The 17444-nt window shown below is 41.9% G+C and overlaps 1 protein-coding gene across 6 annotated transcripts in view; it reads left to right on the forward strand.

Annotated features, from left to right (window-relative positions):
* The window catches only part of DIS3L2 (DIS3 like 3'-5' exoribonuclease 2), a 362160-nt gene that overhangs the window by 58048 nt on the left and 286668 nt on the right, over nucleotides 1-17444 (forward strand). For all 6 annotated transcript variants that reach the window (XM_021074517.1, XM_021074521.1, XM_021074518.1 and 3 more), the window contains 1 exon segment: nucleotides 6535-6636. In XM_021074517.1, the coding sequence (XP_020930176.1) occupies nucleotides 6535-6636 (102 nt within the window).

A 17444-nucleotide genomic window follows, 5' to 3' on the forward strand; every position in this document is an offset into this window, starting at 1 on the left:
TACAGAAGTTCTATCAAGGCCCAGTTGTGATCATAGATTGTCTGGTTTTGGACACTGGCTTAATCCTGTATTCTAGTTTTGTGGGTTTTCTGGTCAGTTTCCAGTTTTAGAAGCACTCTAGAAAGCAGTTGACGGTAGAGATTGTAGAGGCAGTGAATTAAATGTAGATGAATCCTACCTTTGGTCTGGATTTCGGAGTGTATGTAGCTCCTGTCTGGGTCAGCTGTGAACTGGTATGGACTGCAAGAATGCTCACAGGTAGTTTAGGTGTGGTAGGATGTCAGAACCAGGGCCTGAATGTTACCTGTCCCCTGCTTTTCAGCAGGGAAAGTAAAGACAGGAATTGATAGAATATTTAGCTTCTGCTCTGACAATAAGAAACAGTTGCCTTAATTCTAAAATGAAGAGGTGGGAGTTCTGTTGTGCCTCATTGGTATTGATTGGTATCCCTGAGGATGCAGGTTCGATCCCACTGGGCTAGCTCAGTGGGTTAAGGATCCAGTGTTGCTGTGTCTGTGGTGTAGGCCGGCAGCTGTAGCTCTGATTTGACCCCTATGCTGTGGGTAGCCCTAAAAAGAAAAAAAATGAACGGGTGGATTAAATGTCCACTTTTCCTCTTTAAAAATGCTAAAGTTTTTAGAAAAAATTACTTAGGTTTATTCTTACTGACTAAAAACAGTTGAAAACTTATTCTGTGTTAAAGTATCTACCTACGTCAACAGGCTGGGGACAGTGGATTTTTTTTTTTCTTTTTTTTAAAATTTTAGTCCCTCACCTGTGGCATATGGAAGTTCTCAGGCTAGGAGTCAAATCGGAGCTGCAGCTGCTGGCCTACGCCGCAGCCATAGCAGCACGGGATCCAAGCTGCACCTGTGACCTACACCACAGCTTGCGGCAACGCCAGATCTTTAACCCACTGAGTGAGGTCAGGGATAGAACCCTCATGGACACTAGTTGGGTTCTTAACCTACTGAATTACAACGGGAACTGCTAGGAACAGTGGATTGATCATCACTTATAAAAGGTTCTTTGTTTGGGGGGAACATGATTTAGGTTTATTATAAGTTTACTGATAGAAAGGAGGTTTTCATTTTCTTATGACAAACCCAAAACACATGGGATAAGTCACTTCTGTCTGGGTGTTCTCAATAAAAATAAGAGAGGTAGAATAAAACTCTCAGACTTTTTAAAGCGAAAGATAAACCGATACTATTGAGATACCTTTTTATCCTATTTGGGGATAAGATAAAGAAGAGAAATGGACCAGATGTAAAAACCTGGCTTTTTATAAAAAGCACTGTTTCCATTCTGAATTACATTGGTGCAAGAAGTTCTGTAGCTTTTTTGTGTAGCTTGTCATGGGAGGCACTCTTTGTACATCTGTGGAATTTATTTCTGATCCAGAGGGAGCTATTCCCTCCATGAAGGATGGTCTGACCATCATGGCAGACTTGGCTTGTCCGCCCCACCCCAGCCTCCTAAGTATTGAGTTAGGTTACCCCTGGACCCCTTTATATTTCCAACAGGTTGATCATTATCCCCCTTTTTTTTCCCTCCTGTTCTTTCTGAGGGGTAGAGCAAGTCTTCTGGCCTTCGAATATAGGACGAAACTCCTGTCTTAAAAAGTAGTTAGGAGGGATGACTCAATCTTTTAATATTGAGCTGTTCCTGCATATCTTTCAAAGAAGAGAGTCTGCAGTAGATATAGGCATCTGAATGAATCAAGTAGGATTTGGGTCGTGATATAGTATCTACAGATTTGTGTATTCGAGGTTCATCTTAGCCCTGCTTTTCTTCATTTCTTGGGATAGAAACATGACTGTACCAACATCTTATGCTCTTAAATCTCTAAGCTAAGGACATAGCTGCTCATGAAAGAGGCAGCTCGTTGCATATGTTCTGACACGTGGTGCTGAGTTAGGATGCCCTCCAGGCAGCCTTATTTTCCTTCTAGAGAAGTCAAAGAGATCCTGTCGCTTTTTTATAAGTTGCAAAAGGCAGTTGATCATGTCGTGCCACACTTCAGTTGTTCACTGTTTACTGGTTACTTCTTTCTTATTTCTCCGAGAAGTTTGTCATGAGGTCAACTACAGTGATTCTTCTCTCTCTCTCTCTTTTTTTTTTGGCTGTGGTGTTCAGCAGCTTGATGTGAGATCTCAGTTTCCAGATCAGGGATTGAAACCAGGCTGCAGTGGTGAAAGTGCCAAATCCTAACCACTAGACCACCAGGGAACTCCCCAATGATTCTGTCTTTGTGGCTAACACAGTAGCTTTTCCTTAGGGACTAGGGTGGGTCAGGTTTGGCAAATTGTGCAGGCCACGGCTGCTAGCCCATGGGTAAATTGGAAATTGAACAGAAAGATTGCTCTAAAAGATCTCTAGTGGTTTGTAATTGGAAACTGTAAAAAATATTGAGTGTCTGAAATCCCATTTGGAGGGTGTGGTGATGAGTTTGTAATGCTAATTTTAACTCTATAAGAAAATGTCCTAGTAATCACCTGCAGTTTGTTCAGTGTAACATCTATCCTACCTCAAATGCTGGCTTTCCAAGCCTGTTTGCTGTTAATTCCTTTTAGAAAAATTAACATTTTACTTCTCTCTTATCTTTGGTTTTTCTTTCTTTTTTAGGGCCGCACCCATAGCATGTGGAAGTTCCCAGGCTAGGAGTCAAATCAGAGCTACAGCTTCCAGCGTACACCACAGCCACAGCAAGACGGGATCCAAGCCACGTCTGCAACCTACACTACAGCTCATGGCAACACTGGATCTCTGACCCACTGAGCGAGGCCAGGGATCAAACCCACATCCTCATGGATACTAGTCGGATTCGTTTCCACTGCATCACAATAGGAACTTTTACCTTTGAAAAGAAGCACATAATATAAATTCCTGGAAGGATGGAAGGATAAGAGTATATCTTTGCATGTTTGTTGATGAAACAATTTAAAAGTATTTAATTTTTTTATGGAAGCTTATTGCCGAAGGCATGCTTTTCTTAGTTACGTATCCAATTTTTGCAAAGTAATTTGGCTTAATAAGAAGACTTTGGCACCTAATTAAGATTGGTGGTTGATATTTATGGAGTTCATGGGGCTACCCTGCTTACGGTGGATTATTTTTAAGTATGTGATTGAGGATGAAGGTGTCTATGCCTTGCAGCATTTACGGGAGGGAATTCACCTGTTTCTTAGTCAACTAAAGAGGTGGACCATGGGGAGCCTTTGTGAAACTCATGTTACCTCCCTTTTCTTTTCTTCTTTGCTTTCTAATTAGGTCTCTACAAGAACAACCAGAATTTTAGAATTATTTGTTCTAGTTCTGTGAAAAACATCATGGCTATTTTGATAGGGATTGTATCAAATTTGTAGATTGCTTTGTGTAGAATGGCCATTTTAACACTACTAATTGTCTAATCCAAGAGCATGGAATATCTTTCCATTTCTTTGATCATCTACAGTTTCCTTTATCCAGTGTTTTATAGGTTTCAGCATATAGGTCTTTCAGCTCCTTCGTTAGGTTTATTCCTAGGTACTTTATTTTTTTTGATATGATTTTAAATAGGACTTTGAAAGTCTGAAATTTCATTACTAATGTAAAGAAACACAATAGATGTCTGCATACTAATCTTGTATCCTGCTGTCTTGCTTAATTCATTTAATAAATGAATAATTTTTTATGTGGAGACTAGGATTCTCTATATAGAGTCTCGTGTCATCTGAAAACTATATGGAACCACAGAAGAGCCAGAATTGCCAAAGCAATCCTGAGGAAAAATAGCAAAACTGGAAGTATGACCCTTCCAGACTTCAGACTATACTACAGAGCTACAGTGATCAAAATAGTATGGTATTGGCACACACATAAAAAGACATCTAGATTAATGGGACAGAATAAAGAGTCCAGAAATAAACTCTTGCACCTGTGGTCAATTAATCTATGACAAAGGAATCAAGAATATACATTGGCGAAAAGACAGTCTCTGTGACAAATGGTGTTGGGGAAGCTGGACAGCTACATGTAAATCAGTGAAGTTAGAACTTTCTCTCATACAATATACAAAAATAAACTCAAAATTATTTCAAGAACTAAATATAAGACATGACACCATAACCCCTTAGAAGAGAGCATAAGCAAAACATTCTCTGACAAATAGTAGCAATATTTTCTTAGGTCTCCCAAGGCCAAAGAAATAAAAGGAAAAATAAACAAATGGGACCTAATCAAACTTAAAAGCTTTTGCACAGCTAAGGAAACCATCAAAAAATAAAAAAATGAAAAGATAGCCTACAGAATGGGAGAAGATAATTTGCAACAAAGGGTTAATATCCAAACCATACACACATCTCATACTAAAAAACATCCCAATCAAAAAAGGATCAGAAAACCTAAGTAGACATTTTTCTAAAGACATGCAGATGGCTAATGGGCACATGAGAAGATGCTCAACATCTCTCATTATCAGAGAAATGCAGATAAAAACTCTAATGAACGATAACCTCACATGGGTCAGAATAACCATCATCAAAAAGTCCACAAATAACAAATTCTGGAGAGAGAGTGGAGAAAAGGGAACTACTGTGCCCTGTTTATAGGAATTTAAACTGGTATGCCACTGTGGAGAATAAAATGGAGGTTCCTTAAAAAACTAAAAATAGAGCTACCATATGATTTAGCAGTCCCACTCCTGGGTATATATCCAGAAAAAAGGAAAAGTCTAATTCGAAAAGGTACATGCATCCCAGTGTTCATGGCAGCACTGTGGATAACAGCCAAGACAAGGAAACAACTCAGTGCCCATCAACAGATGATTGGCTTAAGAAGATATGGTATACGTTTTAGAATGGATTAGCAATGAGATCCTGCTGTGTAGCACTGGGAACTATGGTCGCTTATGATGGAGCCTGATAATGTGAGAAAAAAGAATGTATATGTGTATGTGTAACTGTGTCACCATGCTGTACAGTAGGAAAAAAATTGTATTGGGGAAATAACAACAACAGAAAAGAAGATATGGTATATGTACATTGGAATATTACTCAGCCATAAAAAAGAATGAAATAGTGTCATTTGCAGCATCATGGGTGGACCTAGAGAATATTATGCTTAGTGAAGACAAAGACAGTAAAGGACAGATAGTATATGATATCCTGTATAAGTGGATTCTAAAAAATAATACAAACGAATCTATTTATAAAACAAACAGACTCATAGACATAGGAAGCAAATTTATGGTTACCAGAGGTAGGTGAGGAACAATTTGGGAGTATGAAATTAACAGATATAAACTATTATGTGTAAAGTAGACAAGCAACCAGGATTTACTGTAATAGCATGGGAATTATAGTCAATATCTTATAATAAACTATAATGGAATGTAATCTAAAAAATTTAATAAATCACTATGCCGAGTGCCTGAAACTAACACAATATTGTAAATTAACTATACTTCAGTTTTAAAAAAATGGGAGTTCCCGTTGTGGTTCAGTGGTTAACGAATCTGACGAGGAACCATGAGGTTGCGGGTTCGATCCCTGGCCTCGCTCAGTGGGTTAGGGATCTGGTGTTGCCGTGAGCTGTGGTGTAGGTGGCAGACACGACTCGGATCCCATGTTGCTGTAGCTATGGCGTAGGCCGGCGGCTACAGCTCCGATTAGACCCCTAGCCTGGGAACCTCTGTATGCCAAGGGAGAGGCCCTAGAAAAGGTAAAAAGACAAAAAAAAAAAAAAAAAAAAGAAAAAAAAAAAAAAGAAACAGCAAACAACCACAATTTGCTGTCTTTGCCTCTCTCCTGGGAGGAGTATGACTTTGCTGGTTTCCTAGCTTGTTGCTTGGTTTTCTTAGGGGATTATATGTTGTCATTCTGTTTTTTTTGCAGACCATTTTCTACTGTTTTCCTTACTTAAAAAATTTCAGTAATGTAGTGTTTTATGTAAAACAAAAAAGGATGACTTACTCCTTTCTCATTTCAGTTGTAAAAGCACACCATCCCATTTTTTGGGTTGGTTTTTGGTCTGCCTCTAGCAGATCTTCTCTTATTTGGTGATTGTTTTGGTGTTATGTTAACCTGGTCTTCTGTGTTTATCACCATTTCTATCAGTTCCAAAGAGGCTGAGCTTACTCTAGGTCTGTTTGTGGCTATATACTAGGGTTCCTGTTAAGTCAGTGGGCAGATTGTAGAGTCCACTTTTTTTTTTTTTTTTTTTTGGTCTTTTTACCTTTTCTAGGGCCGCTCCTGTGGCATATGGAAGTTCCCAGGCTAGGGGTCGAATCAGAGCTGAAGCTGCCGGCCTACACCAGAGCCACAGCAACATGGGATCCGAGCTGAGTCTGCGACCTACACCACAGCTCACGGCAACGCCAGATCCTGAACCCACTGAGCAAGGCCAGGGACCGAACCGCCACCTCATGGTTCCAGGTCGGATTCGTTAACCACTGCGCCATGACGAGAACTCCGTAGAGTCTACTGTTTTTAAATCAAGGAAGTGATTTTGGGTTCTATTGATAGCTGACTGTTATTTCTTTCTCCAACCCAGGATGGCGATCGAGACATTTTTATTGATGGGGTTGTCGCTCGTAATAGAGCCTTGAATGGAGATCTGGTGGTCGTGAAGCTGCTTCCAGAGGAGCAGTGGAAGGTGAGTTAAATTTTCCTTTTCTAATTAGAGACTCCTCCCGGCCTTTTGCATTCTGACAGTGCATCAGTGAGACATCATAAACTAAAGCAGTGACAGACCCCCAAGGCCCTTGGTCGCCTCAGAAGCAGGCCACAGAATGCTTGGGACATTGAAGCATCTGGTGGGCAGACATCTAATGATTTGCGTTCTCCTTGCCCCCTCCTCTGTGATCTGTCTTTCCTGCCACATGCTTAGCCTTGGTTTCTGGTAGTTTTTAGGATAAAAAAAAAAAGCTTGCAGGGGTCATTCAAACTTGACAGATGTTATCATCCCATTTTTAATGCTGGGAGAACTGGAAGGCCAAAGCCATAGGCATGGTGGCCGTCTTCATTCATTCCGGCTGCCTCTCCTGCAAAACCCAGGCAACACGTATCCAGGTCTGTGATGTTCAGTTTGGTGAATGGCCTTCCCTTAGAAGATAAAAATAGATTGTGTGTGTTTATAAAACAGAGATCGAGTAGCAGAAGAAAATGTTTTTAGTATGAGAATATTCTAGGATTTATTCTCCATCTGTGTCTTGAAAAGGAAGATTTGGTTTTGTTTGACTATTGTTTTAAATAGGGCCAGGTGCTGGAATGATTCATAGCAAAGTTTTTTTTTGAATTGTCATGTGAAACTGACAACTTGAATATCTAAGTCTGAATTTTTCTTCCTAGCAGTCTTTATATCATATCCCTTATTTTCTTTGGCTCAGTGTATTGCTGCTCAGGACCTTGGTGTTTTTTTCAGTGAGAGGTATTAGAGCAGAGTGATTAGCAGAGTGGGCTTTTAGTCTAGGCTGCTTGGGTTTGAATCTCATCTCTGCCACTTCTCTTTATAACCTTGGGTGAATTATATAACCTCTTTGTGTTCCAAATGCCTCATCCATAGAATGGGAATAATCATAGTACCTACTCCATAGGTTTGTCATAGATTAAATGAGAATACATGTAAAAATCTTAGACCCGTGGTGGAAGATCAAATTTTTTAAAATTAATTTCTCAAGAATTGTAGGTAGTACTACCTTATCTCAGAGCTTTGTTGAGGAGTAAATTAAATTCTTTTTTATCTGATAGGGCAAAAGTAATCGAATAAGCCCTATGTGTCTGGGATTTGTAGGGTTTAAGGAAATGAGTAATGATTGTGATGGACGTAGTTTTTGCCATCATGGAGCTTTTAGTCCGGTAGGGAGTACAGATAGGAAGAGACAAATCCTCACATTTCGAATTTTTTTTTCTGCCTTTTTTTAATTTTAAAAATTTTTTTTTATTTAGGACTGTACCTGTGGCATTTGGAAGTCCCTTGGCTAGGGGTCGAGTCGGAGCTACAGCTGCTGACCTACGCCATAGCCATAGGAACGTGGGATCCGAGCCACGTCTGTGACCTACACCACAGCTCATGGCATCCTTAACCCACTGAACGAGGCCAGGGATCAAACCTGCATTCTCACGGGTACTAGTCGGGCTCATTACCACTGAGCCACATGGGAACTTCTGAAAATTTAAGGATAATTTAAATTAATGCTGTGACATTGAGTGCAGCATGGTTTTTTTTTTTTTTTTTTTTAATCATAGAGATATTTAAAAAAAACCTCTGCACTTAATGTCACAGCATTAATTAAAATTATCCTTAAATTTAGATTGGAAAGGATGAAGTAAAACTGTCTTTATTCCCAGACTATGTGATTTTCTATGTATAAAATTGTAAAGAATTTAAAAGAAAAGCTCCTAGAACTAGTAAGCGATTTTAGCAAGGCTGAAGGACAGAATTATAAACTTTTGCTTCTCAGTGGACAGTTATAAGATGAAAGAAACAGACTAGGAAAAAATACGTGCAAAACATTTACCTGACCAAAAAATTTTATCTAGAATCTAAACTCACAAACAAAGAACCGAGTTAAAAACTGTATTAAAGATTTAAAAAGATACTTTACTAAATGATATATAGGGATGACAAGTGTATGCAAATATGCTCAGCATAATTAGTCATTATGGATCATTATGGAATGCAAATTAAGAGCACAAGACACTGCTAAAAAATCACTAGAATGTCTAAAATTGAAAAGACTGACCATAGGAGTGCCCATCATGGCGTGGCGGAGACGAATCCGACTAGGAACCATGAGGTTGCAGGTTCTTTCCCTGGCCTCGATTAGTAGGTTAAGGATCTGGCATTGCTGTGAGCTGTGGTGTAGGTCGCAGACACGTCTCAGATCCCATGTTGCTGTGGCGTAGGCTGGGAGCTCTGATTTGACCCCTAGCCTGGGAACCTCCATATGCTGCGGGTGCAGCCCTAAAAAGCAAAAAACAAACAAACGAACACACACACAAAAAAAACACTGACCATAACAAGTGTTGGAACTCTCATGTGCTGCTTGCTGTTGGGCATATAAGATAAACAGTCACTTTGGAAAGCAGTTTGGCGGTTTCCTAAAAATTAAGCATATATCAAAAATATGACCTTGCCATTCCATTCCTGGATATTTTCCTTAGAGAATTTAAGGCCTATTGTTCACATAAAGATTGATGTGTGAAAGTTTATAGCAGCTTTTTGGGTTATAGTCCCAAACTGGAAACCACCCAAATGTCCATCAACATGTAAAATAGTTTTGGTGTCTCCATTCAATGGAATACAACTCCGCAGGAAAAAAAAAAGTCAAGAAACTATTGACACATGCAATAACATGGGTGAATCTCAAAATAATTATGATGGGTGAAAGAAGCCAGACAAAAAGGAATCCACTCTGTATGACTCTATTATATAAGACTCTAGAAAATGCAGACTACTTTATAATGACAAAGGCAGACCACTGGTTGCCTGGCTGGGGTGGGAGTAGGAGAGATGTGTTTCTAAAAAGCCCGGAGGAAACGTGGGGGTGCTGGACATGGCCGTTATCTCGTTGGGATGGTTTCATAGTCGTGTGTGTCAAGACCAGTCAGTTTGTGTACTTTACTTTCATTTATTTAGGCCATGCCTAGGCCATGTGGAAGTTCCTGGGCCGGGGATTGAACCCACACCACAACAGTGCCCTGAGCTGCTGCAGCGACAATGCCAAATCATTTATCTGCTAGGCCACAGAACTCCTTGTGTACCTTAAATATATGTAGTTTATTGTATGCCAGTTTTGCCTCAATTAAAGCTATAAAACATACTGAAAATGAAGAAACATAGGACGATATTTGGGCAAATGAGTCTGGAGCTCCAAGAAGAGATTGAAGCTAGGGATGTAAATTTGGGAGTTATCAACATATGGGAGACGGCTGAGATCACCTGGAGCCGTGGCTTGAGAAGCCAGCTGGATACAAGCCGCCACTTAGGGGCCGGCAAGAGGAACTCTTTAGAGCTCAGTAGATCAGAGGGGCCTGCTTCCCCGATGTCCTGGGGAGGGAGCCATGATGGTTAGATTTCACCGGTGCCTGGTTTAGAGAAAAGGCTGCGGCATCCTGAGGGTGTGGTGGGGGCAGAGGTCCAAGGGAAATGGGGATCAGCAAACTCAGGCTCGCATGGTCCCTATAACCTGCTCGACGCTAGGGAGGCGTTTTCCCATCTACCTTGCTTGATGACCTTTTCATAATACCTTTTTTTTTTTTTTTTTTTTTGTCTTTTTGCTATTTCTTGGGCCGCTCCCGCGGCATATGGAGGTTCCCAGGCTAGGGGTCGAATTGGACCTGTAGCCACCGGCCTACGCCAGAGCCACAGCAACGCGGGATCCGAGCCGCATCTGCGACCTACACCACAGCTCATGGCAACGCCGGATTCTTAACCCGCTGAGCGGGGGCCAGGGATCCAGGGATTGAACCTGTGTCCTCATGGACATTAGTCAGATTTGTTTCTGCTGTGCCACTATGGGAACTCCAGCAGTAAACTTCTTGAAATGCAAAAGATCCCTGTTTATCCTTTTGTGTTGTCCAGTCTGAATCTCTTTAACAGCCAGTCTTGTGGAGAGAAATACTATGGGGTCTAGAGAGGACCACGGTGTCTTGCCAGTTAAAAAAGAGGCTGAGTCCCTAAATCTTGGGTGCTGGGTGTGGGCTGGGACCTCAGAAGTGGTACCAGAGCCTAAGGCTTGGAAGTCAGCGTGGAAGGAGGAGCTTTGCAGCTCTCTTGGCTTTTGAGGCCCTTCAGAGGTACCAGCAGGTGACCAGGTACCTGCTTGCGGATCATAGCGGTCACTGTCCTGTGTGGGAATGGGTAGCCCTGGGGTTTCTGGGCAGATGGCTCTTGGGAGAAAAGGCAGTGATTATTGAGGAATCTGGAGAGGAGAGGGTATTCGTGCCGGAGGTTTGCAGAGCAAAGCGGAGGGTGGCCGTTTCCTGCCTGAGAAAGACAGATGCGAGGATCCCCCCTTAGAACGCAGGCCAGTCCTACAGGCCAGTGCGTCTCTCTAAGGCTTCTGCTGGGGGTTGTGCTACAAGGCACATTCTGTTCAGTAGGTCTGAGGTGGGACCCCAAAGTGTGCATTTCTAACAAGTTCCCTGTTCACATTGGTGCCCCTGGTTCCGGATCCCCTCTTGGAGTAACAAGGCTGTGGTATGCGGGTTAGGGGAAGAAGGCAGCAGCTAGGCAGCCTGGGGCTGGACGCTCTGGACCCAGGAGCTGAGACGCGCTTGGCAGGAAGAGAGTTGAGCACGAAACATGAACCTTAACACGCAGCCCCCTGAGAGATGGGGCCCTGAACACTCTCCTTGTTCGTGGCATCCTGTTGAGCGAGGATCGCGTGGCTACAGAGACAGGCGTAGACTGGCAAGGAGGACCCTGCCCTTTGAGGTGCTGGTAGAGGCAGGGCAGGGGGATGACAGAGGCCCTGCCTTGGTGCGGGCACAGGCCCTCTTCAGCTTTCAGCAGATTGCGCTGTAGAGGCTGAATCAAGGTTCCCCCCTCGTTCCGTTTCTGTGGACTCCTCGAGTCTTCGCAGTGACTGCCTGACCGTTGCTTTTGATATTAAAGTCGGTCCAGTTAGGTCTGTCCCTCTGGCCTCCTTGGCGTAGGTATTTTACAGCTTTGCCTTCGGAAGAGGGAGCTCTGTTGGCTGTAGCCCACCTGTGACAGTTGTTGGCGACAGCTTCCGAGTAGAGAGACGAGAATATTCAGGCTGTCATCAAGAATCCCTGACATGTGGAACAGAAACATCTCAAACATACTGGCCAATTGTGTTACAGGTTTGTTAGCACAAAAGCATATTGTTATCAAAGGAATCTGTAGTCAGTGGTGTGAGCAAATGTGAATTAATTGGATTATTCATCCCGGCTTCTTTATGCTTGTTGTGCTCACCCCTCTTGGGTATGTAAACAACAGTTCTTTTAGCTGTAGTAGTAAATAGTCAATTTATTTCACAGCATGTTTTTTGGCAAAATAGATGGCTGTAAAAGTATCAAGCTGGGAGGTAATAATAAAAAACAATTTACTCTTACATAACAGTTTTAATTTCAGAATTCTTTTGTGCTTTAATGTGTGTGTGTATTTGTCATTACAGACATCGGATGAAGGGTAGGTGAGGCTAATGATAGTTTCTTCACTTTGCCACTTGGTAAATTAAGTTCTTGTTTGAGAACTCAGAGTTTTGGGCAGAACCAGGGAGTGGAATCCATCTCTTGATTTAGCTTAATGCTCTTTCCTTACAGTTTTTTGTTTGTTTGTGTGTTTTTTGTTTTTTTAAAGTGAGAGAGTATGTATGTGTTTTTCTAGGCTGAGGGTCTGTGGCTTTTCTCGGATTTTCAGAGTTGAGGGACATGTCCCCCAGATGGTTAGAAGCCATTGATTTTGATGATTCTGCCTGGAACAGTGCAGGGTCCCCGGCAGCTTCTCATCCTCTCCACATCCTGCCCTGTGCTAGATGCTGGAGGTACAGACTCGAATAGGTCACAGGCTTTGCTCCTAAGGTGCTCCGAGGGTCGATGGGAAGGGATGGGAACAATTATAGTGTGGTTTGCCTGCTAGAGAGCTACACGTTGTTGCAGGAGCACCAGGCCGTGAGAGAACTGGGGAGGGTTTCATTGAGGAGGTTACATCTGAACTATGGTTTGAAGGATGGGAATGGAAGAGAGCGTGTTGGTTTTATTTTGGGCTGAGAATGATTTGGCAGGAGAGGATTGTGAAAATTTCCCCTTTCAGGGAGGGACATAATTAAAGTAAGGCTCTCTCTTCCTGCCATGGGCTAAGGGCTCAGCCCCTCGACCAGCTCTGTTAGACACTGGCAAAAGCTCATCACCAACTGCTATCACCATCCCTTCCTTCAGGAAGGCTAAGGTCGTTGGCTCTCTTTTACTGAAGCTCGCAGCATACGGCTCTTTGCTCTATAAACTCTTCTAATTGCTGTTTGTTTGATCTTAGCCCTGCCTCTTCTACTTTCTTTCCTTGTTCCCATCGGGTTCATCTTCCATAATGATAAACAACCTTGTCCACCATCTTTTTAAAACTATAATAAATTTATCCGATTATTTTACTTCTCTTATTTAGTTCTCTAGTACAGCACATCACAAATAAGCATATATAAAATCTGTGGATGCTGCCGCCAATTGCTAACTTTTAGTGCCTACTATGTACCAGGAACTGTGTTTAGTGCCTCATGCTGTTCTTTAGTCTGCTGTTATCTCTGGGAAATCTGAAGACTGACTTAAACGTTTCTTATTTAGGGAACATTTAACTAGGGTTGACAGAGCTGGGATTCAGATTCACATCTCCTCACTTAATAATCTCATTGCTGTTTGTTATTCTGGAAATACCAAGGAGAGAGATACTTGATCTGTAGGTAGATATTGTCAGGTATCGTAAAAGTCAACAGAAACCCAGAAAATATTAACACAGGCTTCAGTTTTAGGCAGGATTTTGAGTTGCCGTCATGGGTAAAGAAGATGAGTCTATCAGTCGAAACAACCAAAGGCCTAGAGTTGTTCTTAAAAGACAAACCATTAGAAACCATTAGAGTTCGAGGGAACTGAGTGGTTATAGCCTAGGGCTAGAGAGATGTGGTAGCTCCTCCGGGCATTATGGAGGCAGGTTTTGGGAATGTGCCCTGTTGGGCATCTACTGTGTATAGCGGACCAGAAACAGAGAGCTACACACAATTACTCAATTACACAGGCAAATCCAAGGGTCAGAACCAAAGGGGTTAACAGACCCAGAAGCCATTCTGGCTTATTGGCAGCAAATCTCAAATTCATGGGGCATGTGAAAGTTATTCAGAAGGTAGGTATGCAGTTGTCTTCTAGGTGCTGGGTCCTTCTGGGGCTTTGGGATAGGGTTCTAATTCCGGAGATGTGGGACTGCCTTATTATAAGCAGACTCATAGAGGCAGCCACTAGGCTGGGAATCAAGGATAAGATTTGATCCCTAAGCTAGGAGAATTGGCTAGAGCAGTACTGGGAGCAGGAGCCAAAGCAGAAGATCAGCCTTGAAAGCCGGAATTCTGGACCTTTTTCGGCTGTAACAAAGGCGATTTGGGAGCCCAGAATTCAGCTCTGGTGTCTTGGTTCTTGAAGGTTGGTTAGAGCTAAGGCCTCCCATAGACAAGCCAAAGCTGTTTAAATATTTTTTCCTGGAGTTCCCATTGTGGCACAACAGGATTGGGGGCATCTTGGGAGCGTTAGGTCATAGGTTTGAGCCCCGGCCCAGCGTAGTGGGTTAGGGATCCAGCATTGCTGCAGCTTGGGCTTAGGTTGCAACTGCAGCTTGGATCTAATCCATGGTCTGGGAACTTCATATACCGCAGGGCGGCCAAAGAAGGAAAAAAAAAAATTATTTCTTTGCTTGATTGGGCACTAGGGTAAGCAGCTTAATTGATACAGCCATAGTGAGTAGCCCAGAGAAAATCAGAGTGAAGGAGACTAATAAGAGCATAGTAAAATTAAGTTAAGTGAAACTCTGAATTAACTAGCTGAAGAGTCAGGGGTGGAGTTTAATGAAATTTCTTCATGTTGAAACTTAGCTTTTACGTTCTTTTGGCTGAATGTTTAAGATACAGTAAGACTGACTAGAATGGATTTGATATATTGATACCCACTGGAAAACTTATCACCTGCATTGTACTGACAGGAGACAGTGGGAATAAATCAAACACATTGGGAGCTGAGTCTAAATTTCTCTTGGGAAAGTATTATTTGACTTGTAACAGAGCAAAGTTTTTACATCAGTTAAGAAGGATGGGAGTTCCCATTGTGGCTCGGGGGTGGAGGACCCAGTGTAGTCTCCCTGAGGATGCAGGTTTGATCCCTGGCCTTGCTCAGCAGGTTAAAGATCCTGCATTGCCACAAGCTGTAGGCATCGTGGTCACAGATGTGGCTTGGATCCTGCGTTGCCGTGGCTGTGGGGTAGGCCTGCAGCTGCAGCTCTGATTCGACCCCTAGCCCAGGAACTTCCATATACCACGGATGAAGCTGTTTGGAAAAAAAAGAAAGAAGGGTGGAAAAGCAGAGACAATTATTCTCTTACTCTATGTTTTCTAACATGTCTGTTGTACAGTTACTGAGAAAACTTATTTTTATGCAGAATGCTAATGCTTCAGCAAGGAAATAATAGAAATACAGATGGGTATTTCAGAAGAGATTGGCACAGAAAGAAAGAAATAACTTGGGTTTGAAAGAATAAAGGAAGTGCTGATAGGAATAACTACTCTTGTTCTAAATTAAACAAACAAAAAAAAAAATCAAAGTGCACATTTAATCCCCGATTTTCAATGGCTGTTCCAAACCTTCTTATGGTCACATGAAATTGGTCTAGTACAGTAAATTGTTTCTTTTGACAACTAACTTTTCCTTCAAGTGATTGTTTTAAAGTTTTGTCTTCCAAGTTCTTCTTTAAATATGCACCCATCATACTAGATTATATTTAATCCAATCTCTTATATAACCACTATCATTTTGGATTGTCCTCAATTCCAGTGGAGTTAGGATTTCTTAGAACTGTTTGGTTTCTTGGCCTGCATGGCAGGCCCGAAAAAGACTTGGAAGGCACTTAATCTTGGAGGGCAGGGTCTTGGGAGCCTCTACCCATAGCCGTATGGTAGGTAAGGTATATCTACCACCATGATCAGATTTTCCCCAAATTGTTAGATACACAAACCTATTTTTAACAAGCATCTTTTCTTCTTCATTATTGCCAGCTCTGGGATCAAATACTTCAGGTTCTTGCCTGCTTTAAACATGCCTTCAGATCTCTGTAATTCAAATTGAAGTGTCTGAAATAAGGAATGTATCATTTAAGGATAGAGTAGCTTATTTGTGCTGGGAAACTCCCAATTAATATTTCAGGATTATCTGCTAGAAAACTAATGCATTCCTTCTTAACTCCATGGAGATGGTTTGGTGAAATTCACATTCATCATAAGGAATGAGTTAATATAGATAAAGTACTTACAGCCATACCGGCACGTTATAAATGCTCAAGAAATGTCATATATTGCTATTACTCTTTTTTGAAATGAGGACTGAGAGTTATAGTTTGGCCAAGATCATATAGTGACTCAAGTTTACTATTCCCAGCTTTCGAATTTACCACTGATAACACTTACTCATAGCAGATGTAAAACGATATAAAATGTTGAAGTCTCAGTATGCATTCCTACGAGGTTCTAAATTGCTGGATTGTTGTATGGTAAGCAAGGCTATACTGTGGAATGACATAGTTTATTTTGTGCTCATGCCCTTTGCCCAGCAAGGTCATCTAGGGCTTTGCTTTGCATGATCATCAGCCCAGAGCCCAGGGTGAATGGGACAGCTGCCATCAGAAGTCGTCCTCTTGGAGTGCCCGTCGTGGCTCAGTGGTTAACAAATCCGACTAGGAACCATGAGGTTGTGGGTTCGATCCCTGGCCTCGCTCAGTGGGTTAAGGATCCGGAGTTGCTGTGAGCTGTGGTGTAGGTTGCAGATGTGGCTTGGATCCCACGTTGCTGTGGCTCTGGCGCAGGCTGGTGGCTATAGCTCCGATTGGACCCCTAGCCTGGGAACCTCCATATGCCGCGGGTGTGGCCCTAAAGAGACAAAAAAAAAAAAAGAAAAAAAAAAAGTGGTCCTCTTTTCTGTGGCAGAAGGAAATAGAACCCTGGAGGGCCACGTTTAAAATGCCTTTGTCCAGAAATGCCTCCATCAGTTCTGCTTACTACTCATTGGCCAAATCAAGTCACCTGGTCCTGCTCAACCACAAGAGGGCCAAGAAGTGCGATTCTACAAAGTCCCTGAAAGTGGGGGTAGCAAGTAGGGGTATATCTGGTGACCTGCACTAAGGACTATCACGCTGGATTAATTAGATTCATTGTACATTGCATTCCTGACCAGTCATCTAAAAAGTGTATGCCGCTGGTCATTAGGGAGATCAGGCAAAAATTTCTACATCATTTACTACAAATTCATCCCCACTAATGAAAAAACAATTCAGAAATACCTGAAAATGATCTAGATGGTCTTTAAGATCACTCTTACTTAGGTAATTCTTGCTTTTAAAGTACAATGTGTGTGGAGTTCCCTGGTGGTGGAGTAGATTAAGGATCTGGCATTGTCACTGCAGCAGCTTGGGTTACTGCTGTGGCGTGGGTTTGATCACTGGCCTGGGAACTTCCACATGCTGTGAGTGTGGCAAAAAAAAAAAAAAAAAAAAAGGGGAATACAGGATACAAAGTGAATTTGTTAATCTTCAAATTAAGCTAAAGGTATAATTTTTATAAATGAAAGGCAAAGAAGTTATGTTTTAAGGAAATGTACTAGCATTTATTTGGTAATATTTATAAACCATGAAGAATTTATCGTTAATAGTAATATTTGGTATTGTTGCTTGCTACTACTATTGTTAAAATGTTCATT

The sequence above is a fragment of the Sus scrofa genome, chromosome 15 (genome assembly GCF_000003025.6).
Source record: "Sus scrofa isolate TJ Tabasco breed Duroc chromosome 15, Sscrofa11.1, whole genome shotgun sequence".
Classification (NCBI taxonomy): Eukaryota; Metazoa; Chordata; class Mammalia; order Artiodactyla; family Suidae; genus Sus; species Sus scrofa.